This window comes from Coffea eugenioides, chromosome 6 (assembly GCF_003713205.1).
Source record: "Coffea eugenioides isolate CCC68of chromosome 6, Ceug_1.0, whole genome shotgun sequence".
NCBI lineage: Eukaryota > Viridiplantae > Streptophyta > Magnoliopsida > Gentianales > Rubiaceae > Coffea > Coffea eugenioides.
The window spans coordinates 19037219-19054312 of record NC_040040.1 but is presented as its reverse complement, the minus strand read 5'-3'; the positions used below and the strand labels follow the sequence as shown (position 1 = coordinate 19054312).

Sequence of the window (17094 nt, the reverse complement as noted above, 5' to 3'; positions counted from 1 at the left end):
AAAAAATAACACTGATCTCTCTATAACGATACTATCCTTTGATTTATTGAAATTGGAAAACTTTGTTACTAAAAAAAAAGAATAGTTACATATGGAAACTTCAATTTGTCTAAAAATTGTCAAAGAAAATTTAGTGAAATGAGTTCCAAAAATAGTTGATAATTTGAATAAATTAAACCTTGTCACGAAGGTTTTGAAAGCAAGAGAAGCAATGATCATTCTATCTTGCATTTATGTGAAAATTTTGTACATTACAATTATTTCCCTATCTTGCATTTATGCGAGAATTTTGTATGTCCTGATTATAACTTATAAAATGCAGAATTACCATTTGATAACTCCATCTAACAAATATTACGTCTTATTTTTTTTTTTTTTTGTCAATTGTCAACTCTAACTCTATCTTCTTTCTTTCTCTTTTTTTTTTGGGTTATATATAATGGATACCCAAATGGTGGGGCCACCGGCTGCTGCGCCTGCATTATTTTCTATTTATGTGACATTAATTTAAGACTTATGTCTGGATTAGACTTTCGCTTGTTCTCTTTGACTACACTTCCACAGTTCACACTCTTCAACAACAAAATCCTCAAAGCCAAAGGTTCTCCGGCAAATTCTCTCCACTGACTCCGACGACTTTCCGTTCCCATTTCCGGCGACAATGCAACCAAATCTGCAGTGGATTCAACCTTCCAACTAGGCCACATCTCTCTTACATAGTATTCCCTCTTTCACTCTGGCAACAAAGGAAAATAGAAAAACGCCACATTATTGTATTTTGCTCAATTGTTTTGAAGTGTTTGAAACATGGGTTCTCATTTTCTCTGCATTTAGTTCCATCCCAGAAGAAGTTGTACGCATTTTTACTGGTTTAACTACATTCTTCACACTGATTCTTCACTTATTTTTGCCTGCAGTTTCTCCTTTGAACATAAAAATTTGATCTTGCACAAATGCTCTTTTCAATGGGCCATTGGCCTAAATTTGGGTTTAAGTTTTGAAAAAGTTACAGTTTTTAGTACAAAGAATGTTTTGTATAGCTGCAATTTTTGTAAAAATTACCATCAATGACCAACCAATAAAGTAGATTAGTCTTTTGTTTTATGTGTTGACTTGTGATAATATCTTCATGTATATTCTTTTTTTTTTCTTTTGTTATATCAATATCATATGGTTGCAGTAGTCCTTGATCTTTACAACTTTGAATACCTGTAAAACACTTCTTCTTGTCTGTTTGAGGTTCACGAAGTGATTGTATAAGCCTTTAGGCTCATAATTTTGACCTGTATTGGGTCCCATTTGAACCAAGATTTCAACACCAGGCCCAATCAAATCCATAAAATAAATATATGTTGAAATGCATTTGTGGAATACATGGTGGTCCAGGATTGAATTGTTTAGGTCATGAGCTCTTTGGTGTAATCATCATCTGTGGATTCATTTGTTTCTAACATGTTGATTTTTCAACTAGGACCAAACCAGTGTTGTATCCCTGGCTGCATACAAGCTCTTGCCAATAGAAGCATCTACCAGAGTTGTCCTGAAGCTTGAGGACTGTGAATACCTTTTCAGGTATCATATTCTAAAATGTTGCAGTCTATTTTCTATCGTTCTACATCTTTCATTCAACTACATGTGCATTTGGTTTAGATATTGACTAAGTTAACATAAACCTAAATTACAAGACTTTTTGATTCCTCTACCCAATAGTTCTACAAAATTACTTCAGTCCTTTCAAAATGATAAAGACAGTTTAGAATACTCTTCCCTATGGTGAAATGATAGCCATTTCTTTCTGCTTGTCTTTTCCAAGCAACTACAGGTTTCCTCGTGTTTCAAAGCTTAGCAATTTTGTTAGCTTAATTGTTGCCCTGTTAGATTTGAATCATTGCTTCTTGTTCTGCGGCAGCTGGATGTGGTCCAATTCTGTTGCTATCTTCATCTTTGAGCATATGCAGATATGCTTAGACAAGAAAAATTGATCTTCAGTACAGCAGTCCAGCTCTGTATTTCTCTTACCCTGCTCCTTAACTTTGTTGTCAGTTCAGAAATTCGACTAGGCTCCAAAATCTCGGTAGAAGATAACAACTTTTGGGTCTCCTCCAATGGGGATTTTGCAATTGGATTTTTTAGTTATTTCAACCTATATAAAGTTGGCATTCACTTTAATTCAAGTTCGATCCCTATAGATAAGCAAACAGTGGTTTGGGTGGCTGGAGCAGACCTTAAAGTTGGTAACAAGTCATATTTCCAGCTTGATGAGAGTGGGGAATTGTTTCTTTTTGATTCTGACACTGGAATAACTGCTTGGACAAGCAAAACTAGTAATGCATCTGTCGTATCAGCTCTTCTTCGTGATGATGGTAATTTTGTCCTGCTGAACAAACAAAAGAGCACTGTTTGGCAGAGTTTTGATAATCCCTCTGATACACTTCTCCCAGGCCAGAATTTCTCTGCTTCCCATTTACTCCGGCCTCCTAGTAACAGTCCTGTTTCGAGCTATTACAGTCTTTATATGGGTGACTCTGGTCAATTGCAACTTAGGTGGGAAACTAGCATCATTTACTGGACCAGTGGGAATCCATCCCAGTCAGCTCATCGAGCAATACTTAGTGCTGATGGAACACTGCAATTAATTGACCAAACATCCAAGTCTATTTGGTCCATTTTTGGAGACGACCACAATGATTCGAACATACATTTTCGGTTTCTTAGGCTGGATGCTGATGGAAATCTTCGGTTGTACTCTTGGCAAAATGCTTCAAGCTCATGGAGATCTGTTTGGCAAGCTGTCAACAATCAGTGTGATGTATTTGCAACTTGTGGCGTCCATGGCATTTGTGTATTCAACGAGTCTGGCTTACCAGTTTGCAAATGTCCATACATGCCAGCTGGTGAGTTTAACTCAAAATGTTTGGCTTCCTCTGATGAAAATTGTGATTCTGGTTCTTCCCTGATTCTGTATGAGCATACTTTTCTATATGGAATTTACCCGCCTAACGATACAATTGTCCATACCAACCTGCAAGAATGTAAAACCTTGTGTGAGAAAGACCCACGTTGTACTGCTGTAACCTTCATAAACAATGGCACTCCACAATGCCGAATAAAAAACACTAGATATATGAGTGGCAAGTCTGATCCTTCATTGGGTTCTATATCTCTGATAAAGACATGTTCAGATCCTGTTGCAGTTTTACCTCAATCCCCTGAATCTAAACTTATTCAAAAGTCATCGCGGAAAATCTGCATTCCTTGTCTTATTGGAGTTGCTGCAGGAACATTTGGCATAATTCTTGTGATCCAACTTTGTGCTGGATTCTACTTTTTGAGGAGAAGAAAATATATCAGGAAGAAAACTGATTTTAGTAATGTGGATCCTAATACCGGAGGTTGTATCATGTTATCATATGCTGAGATTACTGAGCTGACAGAGAATTTTAAGCACAAGATTGGTCCCAAGGTGTTCAAAGGTGTACTTCCAGATAAACGACCAGTTGCAATCAAAGATTTGGCTACAAGCATTGAAGAAAGGAAGTTCAGGAGTGCAGTTTCTAAAATAGGAAGTATATTTCATAAGAATCTGTTAAAGTTGGATGGTTACTGTTGTGATTCAAGCAACAGGCTCTTGGTCTATGAATTTGCAAAGAACGGCTCACTTGGAGATTGTTTGGAAGATCCAAAAATGTGCAAGAGATTGACTTGGAGAAGAAGGATAAGCATTTGCTTAGCAGTGGCAAGGGCTATTTATTACTTGCATACAGGATGTAGAGTTTACGTAAGTCACGGGAATTTAAAATGTGAAAATGTGCTTTTAGATGATAACTTTGAAGTCAAGGTGAGTGAATTTGGGTTGCAGACTTTTCTTAGTGAAGAATCAGACACCGAACAAACTGCAGAGGCAGATGTTAGAGATTTTGGGAAGATGTTGGTGAAAATAATGAGTGGAAGCCAAAATGCAGATGATGCTTGTGAATGGGCATATGAAAAATGGCTAGCTGACCAAAGCTACGAAATAGTTGATAGTCGATTGGAAGGAAGTGTGAGTTCAGATGAGTTGCAACGAGCATTGAGAATTGCATTCTGGTGCCTGCAAGCTGATGCACGGATGAGACCTTCAATGGGCGAGGTAGTTAAGGTGCTAGAAGGCACATTGAGTGTTGATATTCCACCACCACTCTTTTCTCATTGCCATTCTAGGACATCATCAGAAGAAAAACTGGAATCAAATGCAGAATCGGGGTAAAGGCTTCTACCCTCCCATTTTAAGTTGCTCTTCCCCCCTCAATTGTATAGTTAAGTTCATTGTAACAGCAGCGCAAATGCAAGTATCAATGCATGGTTGTACCCTTTATAGTCCATATGCTTATTCCATCATCTGAAGATCTCTGATGAGCATATTCCATCCTTTGCTCAGCTTTAAGGGGGCGCAACCATTTTGAGCAATGAATTTCTGTGATGCATTTTTTTAATCAGTAAGCCTGTGCAGAAATTTTATAATTTTTCATTGTCGTTAGTGTTGTTCTTTTGTAGTGGATCTCCTTTTCAGTGTAGCATGAATTGATATTTTCTTTGCTTTAAAGTTTAAACCATTGGACATTCAAATGGACATTTTTGTAGGTCTTATTAGGCTGTCAACACAGATTATCAGGTACAAAAATGATACGCTAAAAACTATAAAACGTTTAGAAAAAAGTCTTTTATTTTTGCAGTCAGTGTTGGATTTGACTGCTCAAACTGATGCTCACCTTTGATGGTTCATAGTTGTTCCCAACTTCTTGGCTACAAAAGTCAAGCTTGCTGCCTAATAACGCTTCTCAGGGAAATGTAATAGTGAGCGCAAATTCTGCCCAAAAGGGAACAGAAAAAAGTGATAGCAACGACAAAGTCTTGACACTGAGTAACTATAACTCATCGTGCTTCAAGGCTAGGCGGTCCTTTTTCTTTTTGGTTGAGAGGGTTAAAGTTCGGATTGCATGTTTTCCAAGTACTTAGTTGATTACTGCACTTTCAGAGAAATGTTGGATGACACCGATAGCTTTGCACCAAAACTTTGAGAGTGAATGGTAAAAAAGGTCACTAAACTATTAAGTATGGTATGGGTCAGTCATCAAACTTTTTTTGTGGCTACAAAAGTCATTAAATTGGTAAAAAATGGCCAGCAAAGTCATTTTACCAAATTCTATCGGTAAAATAACTTATTGCCGAAGGTCATTTTACCAAAAAGGTCATTGAATTTCAATGATCTACAGGTCGTTTTACCTATAGAATTTGATAAAAATGGGATCCAATTACCTTAAGAAAATTACATCCACTTGAAATCTATTGCATAAATAAAAATAAAATCATTTTATGTATATTTATCAAAAAAGAATATCATGTACTTTTAACAACAAAACTTCTGTGTCAAAATATTAAAAATTTTCATGACATGTGTATGAGAGATATCTTACCATATTTATATCTTATGTCCATTTGTTGATGTTCATGATTTGAGGAGGAAATATTTTTAACAATTGTAAAGTTTCGAATTTACTTAATATGACTAGATTTTTTCTTTAATAGAATTAAAATATTTTGGGAACTTAGTTCATGATTTTCTTTTAAAAAAAAAGTAAATAATTTCATTTGCCAGAAGTGGGTGACATGAGAAGTTTGGGGGAGGAAAAGAAGAATAGAGGAAAACGAAGACAAGGACAAAATTGAAACTTCAGACATTTTTTAATCGTAAAAGCTGAAGCGGCTTTAACAGAGGGAGCAAAGTGCAACAAAAATAACGTCGAGAAAGAAAATGCAAATGGCACCAAACATTAGGGGAACGTGCTTTTAACCCTTTGATAAAGTATACGTAACAAAGCAGTAAAAATGTCATCCTCATTTATTCTCTGCATAGTTGTACCGTCTCAAGAATTAAAACTCAGTTCATGATTTTCTTAAAAAAAGTAAATAATTTCATTGCTACTCCCAAGCTTAGGGTCTCTTTTCTTTCCTTTGATCTGACTTTTGTTTAAAAGTAAATCTTATATACACTGTTAGCATATATATTATTATTACGGTTGAATGTACGATATACATGCAAAATTTTGATTTTCAAATTCAAATTCAGATTATGTGTCATATATCCAGTGGTGAAAATGCATACACGGTCAGTGTATAAAAGATTAATTCTTTGTTTAAATGCTTTTGAACTGGAATTCTAAAATATAAGAAACTTTCTTGAAATGAAGATTTTGAGCTCTCAGAAAAAAATTTATATTTGGGCCAGGAATTGGTTGGAGAAGTATACAGGGAATCTAATACAAAATCTGGAATTGCTGGGAATTAAACCGAAGACATGTCAGATCACTAACCCAGTGGCTTCAAGAGTCAAGACCAATTGTAGCATGTAACATAAGATAGCACCAAGCCATCAACACAATTAATTTCAGTCTCTTTTACTTTTTCCTTTTCTTCTTCGGCCTAAACTCCCTCTCATTTTCTTTTCTCGGTTAATTGGATAGATCACATCTTTACAATTTGGGCCTCACTGGAGCAACGTGAGCCCATCTGGCCCTCTAACATAAGTTGTGAGCCTAACATGCATGTGGTCTGGGCTGGATGATTTATCCTGCAAAATTTTCATTATTTCTCATAATTCGTAACAAGAAATAAAATACCACCTATGTGTGTGTGTTTGGATAGCTTATTATTTGTAAAAATTTATTTGATTGTATCATTAAAATATTTTTCAATCATTTTTTCATCTCCCATATATCACATTAAAAAAATGCTATAATATTTTTTAAAAAAATAATTTTCCCAAATAATCTTCTATCCGAACACACTAATTTTTCTCCTTTCCCACCGGGAGGTTTAAAGTCCTTATCCAAAAAAAAAAAAGAAAAAAAATTTCCATCTTCTAGTAGTGGCCTATCTGTACAAAAAGATTTAGAAGGCAGACTCCACCCTAGTTGAGAAAAATACATTTAAGCTCGAGAGAAACAGTAACTAATTTTTAATTTAAAGACTCAAATATTTGAACAGAGATCATCAAATTAATAAACATGAAAATTTTTGCTCTCTTATTTTATTTTCACATTAATAGATTTGATAGTTAGAATTTTTGTTCTCTTATTTTTTTTTAAAAAAAATCTTGATAGACATAAAATTTGGTGTACAGGTATGATAACTCCAACCACTTAACCAGCAATCAAATTTCATTAACACCACCTAACATACCTTTATTTATGTCAGTGTAAATGCATGTCCGCAAAACCTTTTTTTTCACAGCTATGAAAACCCTACAAAAGTTCAAAGTCTCAAGGTACATTGGTAGAAGGGTAAAAGTTAGAATTGTTCAAAAAGTGCTAAATTGAAATTTCTTTATTAGTGGTAGCAGTTGCTGCTGTTGTAGTGTTCTTCTTGTACCTATTACGAGTATGACATAACCTCTTCCAAGAAGCCAATTATTCAACAGTCCAATGGGGTATCGCTCAATGCTAAAAACCCATAATTTTGTGTTTTTCAAGCTCATTATCTCATTGCTTACCTTGGCAAAGATATAGCAGGAGCAAATCAAGTGTCGTTTTTTGACAAAGTATGAGCACTTTTCAACTGTTTCTTTGGATAAGAACAGCAGAGGAGACTAATTACTTGGCAATTAGCCTTTATCATGGCAGTATATAACACAAGAAGAAGAAGAAGAAGAAGAAGAAACAGAAGAAAAAACAGTTAGCAACAGCAGCAGCAGCAAAACATGGAGTTATCTTGTGATCATTGCAGCAGTGCTGAGACTTGCAAAGGGTCTTTGAAGATTAACTTTATTGAGGATAATGGCAAAGATCTTTTGGTGAATGCTGCTGTTTATTCGACACCGAAGGCAAAGAGGTTTAGAATACCTGAGATTAGAACATGTCCATCAGCTCCAAAGAAGAGAAGAATAGCTGCTGCTGATCAGTGCTTATCAAAAAGATCATCAACCACTATTGCATATTTTGCTCCTCCTGACATTGAGGTCTTCTTCTTAGGGGCATTTCAGAAGATTTTTAGTTTGAAATGATTAGCATTTGAATCCAACCAATATTAGTTCCGCTTTACTTAGATTACCTCGTTAGCGTGTGAGTGAAATTTTTTGCCTGTACTTGGATTCTACCATTTAATCTTCAAATGGCAGTTATGCTTTGATATTGAGTTGCTAAATTATAACACAGCAATATCCAACAACAACGACAGTGAAATCTTTCCTTCGTTTCCCCCATTCCCTTCTTTTCTTTAAAACAATCCAATAGTTAGATTAATACAAAAGTACCAAATTGAAAAGAAGAAGTTTCATGACTTACATATTAAAACGTGGCTTGGCTAATAAGTAGTAACAAATCCGGTTCTGTGGAAATAATCCCATGTTGCATACTCAAAAGACTTGCCTTAGCCAATGCATGGGTACAAGCCTTGCCATTCCTCCAAGAATGGCTCAATTTGCATTCATGATTCCGATCTAATAACTTGCGGATTTTCACAATATATTGTAGCGGATTTGATCATCTGCATCCTGATTGACGAGATGAACTCCTAGTCAAGAATCTGATTTCACCTTTACATGCTTAAAACCCAAATCTATATTATTATTACTATAAAAGCGTGGATGAGTGAAATTGGATTGCAATTGGATTGCTGATTTGCAAAATTGAAGCCTCTGATTGGTCCAATTTCGGTGGCGATTGCTGTATTTTGAGCAATTTTAGTGGCATTTTTATAACATCACCACCAAAAAGCCACTGAAATTGATCTAAATTATCAAATAACCGATCCAAACAATCAAACTCAATAACCAATCACAACGAACAAGCGAATGAATTGAATTCTCACCCGCAGCGGCATCCGCCTCCTTCTCTTTCCTTCCTAAAGTTAGATGCATGGCCACGGTTCCAGAACCGTCGGTTCTGGTTCTTCAAAGAGTTGAATCAGAACCGCACCATCTAAGATGGTTCTGGTTCTGGTTCCTTATGGTTGTATACAATTTTATTTAATTCCTTATCCTTACCAATTTTAATACGAATATAACAATATATTTAAAATTTCAAATAGATGTAAAAAAATAAATACAAAATAAGATCATATTTTAATTTTATTATTATTCTACAAAGTACAAAGTAATAAATAGATAATACAAATTTTATGAAAAGTACGTTACATTGTCGAATTAAAAAATACATTACACTATCAAATGGTAATCATTTTAAAGGGAAAAGAAAATACATGATTTTTTCATTGAAATTGAGATGAAATATCAAAACAAACATTAATTATTTAATCATCTTCGTTGCTTGCGACGACACTAGAATCAGTTGTATAATTGAATTCTTCTTCTTCATCTTTTTCCATTTCTTGTTGTCTATATTCTGCTCTAGTCCAATCATCCACGCATGCTTGAATTTCTAGTGATTCTGGGCTTAACCTCGACGTTGTCTCAGTACTTTCTTAAACTTTCTTAATTCTGGGCTTAAAATTTAAACTTTCATAAAACCTATTAAACACAACTAATTTTTTCGAATTATCTCATTACTTATATTAATTATTTTTTAACGGTTCTGGTTCTGGTTCTATTTTTTAGAGAACCGGAACTTTTATCTAAGGTTCTACCACGATTCTGGTTCCACGGTTTTGGTTCCGGTTCCCGGTTCCAAATGGAACCATGGCCATGCTAAAGTTAGAAGGTTCGGTGGGTCGGCTGTCTATAAATTTTGGTATACCTGATGTCAAAGGTAAGAATTTTATGTAGAATTTTCATTAAACTAAAGCCAATTGTCTCGTTTGAAGAAAAAAAGAACATAATTAATACATAACACAGAAAAAGAGTATCATGTTCTGGTGGGAATGCTCAGTTAAGCCCAAAATTCTTCAAACCATGGATGCACTGGCCGTTTCATTCTGAGCCCGTATCTCATTTTAGTTGAGCCCATCGCCCGCACAACTTTTGATCAGATATGGGTTGCTAAATGGGGCGAGGTCTTTCCTCCCAGCACCTCTCTTTTTTTATTCTTGGAAAATATTTCGCTGCACTATTTTGTGGCAGAAGCACCTAGGCAAGGATATAATTTTTTTTTGGCCGATAGAATTACATTTATTCGATGCTATGGGGAGGGAAGGACCTGAAGAGGTCAAGAGGAAACCTAAGAGGATATCATACCTAAGATAGACCTAGGCAAGGATATCATACCTAAGAGGAAACGTTGAATCGCCTCTATCTAATATCTACCCTTGATCATACATATATATAGAAGTTGACCTTTGACCAAAAAAAAAAACCCTACCCTTGATCTGAATGTTGATGGGCCTAAAGCCATACCATCTTAGATCAAAAGTTAGCAGAATTGAAACCCACCCGCTTTAGACGATTCCGAAGAAAACAAATTTCTCTCACTAAAAGCTATGTTTTGAAACTCGAACTGGCTATCGACTCAGTTGAGGTCAAGAATTAGGGATCAATGGGTTGGTCAAACCCATCCAAGAACCGGATAACATCATTATGATATCATAAATATATTTAATTTTAAAAATTAATATATTATGTAAAATTTCTAAAAATATATTAATACTAAGAAATGTAGGTTCAATGTATATTTGATGTTTCTAAGATACTTTACAAGAAAATACAAATAAGGTAGTATAATTAAGTAGCAATTTATGCAATTTACAATTTAATTAGAACCAAATTGGAGGGCTTATTTGAAAAGTAATACAATAATTTAGGACTATAGCTATAAGTTCTAAAATGTTTCTAGGTGTAATAATAGTTTTCTAGTACTCTGAGGGTCAAATCATAAAATTGATAAAATATTTCTAGGTGAATTTTTTATTTTCTTTTTTTAATATTTTATCCCTTTTTTAACTTAGATCTTCCATTGAAGTTGTTTGAGAGAGATTTACGATAGGATATGTGAAGAGATTTGAGAATAATTAAAAGAAAGAATCAAAAAAGGAAAACAAAAAGGGTAAAAAAGGAAAAGATGGAAAAAATTAAAAAATCTCAAAAATACAACGGCGGTCAAAAACGGCACACAATGTTGGCGGCAATTGTGTACAGCACATGCCCCATGCATTTAGTTTTTAAGTGGTCCCCACTACACAAACCAATGTCCGTCTTTACTTTTCTTTAGATCTTAGACAGTTCATTCCGGTTGAAGCGGTTCTTTCGGTCAAACCCGACTTTTGATTGGATTCGACCAAGTTTTGTTTCATGATTTTTTAAAGATCGGATGTCAACTCGGTTTTTGGTTCAATCAATTGAACCGATTGATCTAGCTTCAAAACATAGACTGAAAGGCAAATCAAGGTGTTCAATATTCAAATTGAGTTCAACTCGGTTGAAGCAAGTTCGAATTTGATTCGCTAATTAATCAAATAAAGAATAAATACAATTTTATACATTGTAAAATTTCAAAGTCTACTCAAACTTGACTCGATTAACGTAATATTGAAATTTGCATGTGAACTAGTCAAATTACTCAAACTCAACTCGGTTTTGACTCAATAGAAACTCATCCGAATTTTACTTGATAAATAAAAGAGCCTAGCTTTTAAACATGATTTTAAATTCCGTAAAACAAATAAACAAGTTTGAACTTTAAATAGTTTACTTTTGTTAGCCTCGTTTGCAACCTTAAATGTATCTACTAATATCGAGAAAGAGCAAAATGGCCATTCGAGAAACAAGAGCCCCTAAATTTTGAAGCGGACTTGACCATACAATCAAGCAAACAGGGGCTAGGAACACGTTTCAAGAAAAATTGATCCAGTAATATTAAAAAAAAAAAAAGAAAGAAAAGTTAATCCCGAGTAATTATTCATTGTTTAGAGTCCATCACAAATTGGAAAGTTGACTGAGGGTTGTACAATGTTGATGACGTTCGCTGATACCAGTCAGGGGACGCGTGGAAAGTTGACGGTCGCTATTGTCAGACCCGTGCGATGTCGTCTTGCTTCTTTGGAGGGGGTTTACGGTAAGCCTTGTCACCCAACTCCAAAACAACGGGCCCCATTAACGGCGCGACGCCGTTATCTGGCGGTTGAGTCATCAATTAGGAAGGGGACCGATTCAACACCTGGCCTTCGCACCGGGGGAAGTAGGTAATCGGGCCCCACCATTTCTCGACACGTAGCGGCTTAAGCTGGAGGGCCAGCACATGCAAAACTGGACCAATAATACAAATCAATGTTAATCATTAATCAATTTATTGTCGCCTCTGATTATCTTAATCACGCTAATGTCATCTTGCGGTACAAGTCCACAGGTTATCAGTAGTGTCACTTCTTAAAGACGACTCTACCCCTTCATTTTTCTGCCTATGGTGGCAAGATGGTTTAGCCCCATGACTAGTTACTTGGTATACTTGCCTCATGAATTTGACTAAATATTAAGCTTCCATTTGAATTGCTATTTTTAAAATTTTTTAGAAAAATGTACCTTAACAATTTGATTATATTTGATAAAAATGTGATTGAGAAATACATTCACGAAAAACATAAAATTTTTTTGTTAAAAAGTCATAATCCAAACAAGAAAGCTTCACTTTATATTAGGCTTTGAATTTTCGGATGTATTTAAAAAAAAATTGTATGTTTTTAGCACTAAACGAGTAATGTAACTTTTGTTTTGAGAAATTCTTTTTTTTTTTGTAAGTAAATAGATCATAATTAATTGTATGTACATATTTCCATTTTTACGTATTTTGAATCTTATCTCATAATAGTCCCTTTAAATTTAGACTGAGTTGTTTGGTTAGTGTACATGCTTTGTTCAGATCTTCATTTTTCTTTTTGTGAACATATTTTCTAATCATATTTTTATTTCACATATATTAAATCACCAGAATATATTTTTCTATTAAAACTTCAAAGAATAGCAATCCAAACGAGTTTAGAAGGACAATTGGTCTACTAATTTATCCATTGTCTTGAAATAAATTTTGAATACTTCAATTTTCAAACAATAAAGACTGAAAAATACTTTTTTTTTTTGAAAAAAGTAATTCTTTTATTTACGATGAAAGACAATCTGCAACATATCCTCCTCGACAAGATAACTTAGAATTCTTGTCTTAGTCACAAGTTTGCCTTCCTTATAAAGCAACTTGGGAATGGTGAATCCCAATGCCTTTCTCCAATTTGCTAATAATAATATGAATTGTCAAAACAAATTTGGAATGGATGTCACGAGAATTTGATTACTTCCATATGCTAGTTGTATAGCCAATGTGTTCATAGGCAAATTAGATCTTACTTGTTAAATTAACCTTTTCATTTAAAATATTTTTCTACTTTTTTGTACAGAAAATGACATCAAATTTGTTTATCCAGTCTGCATGATTGGGTAATATATATAGGGTTACTATTTGAGGAAGGCATTGGACATTAACGTCATTATGGGCAAAATCTAGGGCGGAGTCTGTCCAAGTGGCTGCTAGATGTGGTAATACCTGTCAACTGTTATTATTATTAAACTATTAAACAGGGAAGGAAGGAAGGAAGGAAAGAAAGAAAGGGAAGCAGAAGACATCGCTGTCTTTAAGATTGATCCTAAGATTGAGTTGTACATTCGCATGCCACTCGATCTGGTCACTCTCTCTTACCTTCGCTTCTTGATTCTCTCTCCTCTCCTTTTATCTACCTGCCAGTCTATGGCCGTCTTTCCATATTCATCATCATCTCCTGCTACTACAAAAACCCCACCTCACACGGCATTCAGATACTGAAACTACTCCATCAACCCTCTTTATCTTCTTAGCCTTATGGGATTGCATGCATGAAAGGAATCCAAAACCTGTTTGCTCATGATCATCTAGTGTAAGTCTTCTTGAGATTAATCCCTTTTCGATATCTGCATGTTTTGGTTTTTATATGTACTACAGTTTCTTTTCGACACTTTTGCTTTGTTGGGGAGTTCATATCTCTTCTTTTTTTTTTTTTCCTTAAAAAATTTACACATGTAGCAGAGTGTGATAATGAGTTGAGGATGCATAACTTAACTCCATTTCGTTTGTTGCTGCATGTTGGGGTTATGCATTTGTTAGTGAGCATTATTGTCTCGATCTTAACATCTATTAGTGCAACAAAGAAAATGGATGTGTCTATGGTTTCCAAAAATTATTTTTGTAGGTGCAGTTTACAGTAATAAACTCCAAAAATAATGCCAAAAATTACACAAACTCTGACATATCTGAATTATATCTATGGTGTTAAGTTTTTCACATATACCACTTCAGTAAAGTATTCTGTAATTTGACTTTTCATTTGGACATCAAGAGGAGTTTAGTTGTTAGGAGTATTCTATTGCGTGATCCGAAATGTGCTGTAGCATATATGGGTCTTGTTTAATTTGCTGTAGGTAAATCTGCAAAAGGTGATTGTGAAAAGACGAGGCTAAAATAGTAAGAATTAGTTATAGCTACTATTTACTAGATTCAGGATTTTATCTTTTTTGGCAACTGGATAATTTAATAATCTAGATGGAAAAGCAAACAAGAAGATGGGTTATGTCCAAAATCGGAAACTACAATCGCGTAAATAAAGTAAGCAGAGAACAAGCCCATAACCTCATAGGCCGATTTGCTTTGGTATCTCTCTGATGGATTATGTTTCACTTTTGATAGTCTCCAAAAATTCAGGAATATTGAAAGTTAGGATCGATGTTTTAAAAATTGGATCGGATCAGTCGATTCGACCGATCGAACAAAAGTTTAAAAAATCAATCAAAACCGGCGAACCGAAATGAACGGCTTAAACCGGTCAAGTCACGTTTTTGAATTTTTTACTTGTGACTTCAACTTTTTTTTTTTTTTTTCCTAATGGTTGCTGACTTTTTCGGGCTTTTAGTTTCTATCAAAGCTTAACAACTACAACTAATTGTCTGCTACTAAAATTAAGTTGGTTGATGGGCCTTTTTTCTCAAATTAGAAAAAAAAAACTTACCTAGCCCAACTTAAAAGCAAAATAACTAATCCAGCTAAAAACTAAAGAAACTTTCAATCTTCTTTCCTCCTCTAAGAATTTCCACTTCCAGCAGCCGCTCGACAAGCCTCGCTTATCTCTTTTTTCCCCCCTCTTCTCTTCTATTTTTTCTTTTACATTATTGATGATAAAAATGATAATGAAGTTGAGCTCAATAGATAAAGAAACACAATTGTTTTCCTTTTCCCTTCTATCTTTTGTTTTCATATTCATATTTTTCTCCTTTTTTTGGAGTTAATTTTACAAATCCTATCAAATTTATTCTTGAGTTGGGAAAGTTAAACTCTTCCTTGTTTCATGTAAAATATTGGATAGATTTGTTCATAATTTTGTTGATTATTTATTTCTTTATGAAATGCTTTTTCTTTTATTTGGCGGATGAATTAGAAGGTACCAGATTAGTAAATCTGCTCCATAAGATATTACAAAATTTAGGATTTTGGTGTTGATTTTATATATTTCTGCTTATTTGTTATCTTTTATTTTTAAAAATAATGAATAAATAAATAAAATCAATGAACTAGGATTGAACCGGTCGAACCTTGACTCGACTACCTTACCGGTTCGATCACCGGTCTGAGTTCCAAAATATTGGTTAGGATTAAATAGGAAATCGATAATTAATTTTAGAGAAAAACTAATGCGATCCAAAAATTCTACTGTATTCAACATATTTTAAAGAGTTCTTTTGGGGAAAAAAAATACCGAGGAATTCGATGAGAGATCCTTTCCTGAATGTAACTGAACCATCATGAGTCGCCCCACTTCCATGAAATTTAACGCTAAGAACATGGCCTTTGAATTTTTTTTTTATTTAACGCTAACACATCCTGGTAATTTTGTTATTATCATCAGCAGATTACAGCAGAGTAAATATCAAAACTATGCGGGAAAAATCAGGCACATTTGACAAGCTGGAGTCCGCTGTGAAAAGCATTTCACATGCATCAACTGATTCACGGAGTTATTTGAGTGGTTTTGAAAATAACAGTAGTGTCTCCACAGAAGTATTAGTGTTTGGTAATAGCAGATCAAGTCTAACCTTGCCAAGCCAACAAAATGCTGGACTGGTGACAACATCTAATGAATTAGAAGCAAAGTTTTTGGAGAAAAGTGGAGGTGAAATATACAGAGAAGTGGAAACTGCAAAGTTCCTAGAATCAGGTACTAAGGATTTATAGTAGTATCAAGACACTTCCTGTATTTTCCCGCTTTCCAATTTTAATTTTGACTTGCAGGATGTAACAAGTGATTCTTTGTAAGTCGGGCCTTTTTTAAGATCCAATAGCGGTTTGGTGATTGCTGTTGCTTCTTAACGATGGTTGGTTCATTTAAATGTGTATAAAAAAGCAAAAATAGAGCACACTCAAAATGTCTTTTTGAGTCTCAACAAGACGTATGTTGCTTGCAAAGGGGAAGAAAGGAAAGCTCTGAAAGGGACATTTTTGTTTTGTTTCCATCACCAATATGTTTGATACTGTATCCATTGTGCTTCTTGTGTCCTTTTGGCACTTTTGTGGGAGTGGCTGATAGGTGAATTTGTTTATATCATACGTACCAAAAGTTAAAGCGAACGTCTTGGAACAACCAATGTCTTACCATTCCAAGGCTCCTCTTGGATAACTTCTATCAATTAGTGTTTATCGTGTTTTAAAAAGGTCTTAATTTATGCTTGTCTAATTGTTGTCTTCCACTCTCTGCCATTGACATCCTTACTATGATTACACCACATTACCATAATCTTTCCATTGACATTCAATTCAATTGTTTGGCTAACTTTGTTAATGATGTCAACAATTGTTAATCTTGTGTATTCTTTAATTTGTGAGTAAAATAAAGAAGTAGTTCATTAGTTTCTTAAGTGTAGTATAAGGGCTATGTCTTCTTTTTGCTACAATGAGCAATCATAAGTACTTACTGATTTACATGATACGGATGTCAAGATAATTTTTTTTTTTGGTCTGAATGTTTAGACCAAAATAGTGCACAAGAACTTCTCAAATTCTCAAGTATAGCTTCTCCGACGATGAGCGAACATCTAATACCAGTTACTCAACTGAAACTTGTAAGCAATCATCCAATGTATTTCTCTTCCTTCTTCCAACGTAC

At 34.5% G+C, this 17094-nt stretch overlaps 1 protein-coding gene and 1 long non-coding RNA gene across 2 annotated transcripts; both read left to right on the top strand.

Moving 5' to 3' along the window:
- The first annotated feature begins 569 nt into the window (after nt 1–569).
- LOC113772899 (G-type lectin S-receptor-like serine/threonine-protein kinase SD3-1) lies at nt 570–4472 on the top strand. The gene is made up of 3 exons (XM_027317401.1): nt 570–719; nt 1472–1572; nt 1910–4472. The coding sequence occupies exon 3, from the start codon at nt 1961–1963 to the stop codon at nt 4244–4246; it is 2286 nt and encodes a 761-aa protein (XP_027173202.1). The 5' UTR covers nt 570–719; nt 1472–1572; nt 1910–1960; the 3' UTR covers nt 4247–4472.
- A 9212-nt stretch (nt 4473–13684) lies between these two features.
- Nucleotides 13685–17051, top strand: LOC113776336. The gene is made up of 3 exons (XR_003468996.1): nt 13685–13821; nt 15844–16149; nt 16959–17051. It is a non-coding gene; the product is annotated as an uncharacterized LOC113776336 (long non-coding RNA).
- The last annotated feature ends 43 nt before the right edge of the window (nt 17052–17094 follow it).

Coding starts and splice junctions, on each gene's coding strand:
- LOC113772899 (XM_027317401.1), top strand. CDS start 1,961: ATGCTTAGACAAGAAAAATTGATCTTCAGTACAGCAGTCCAGCTCTGT.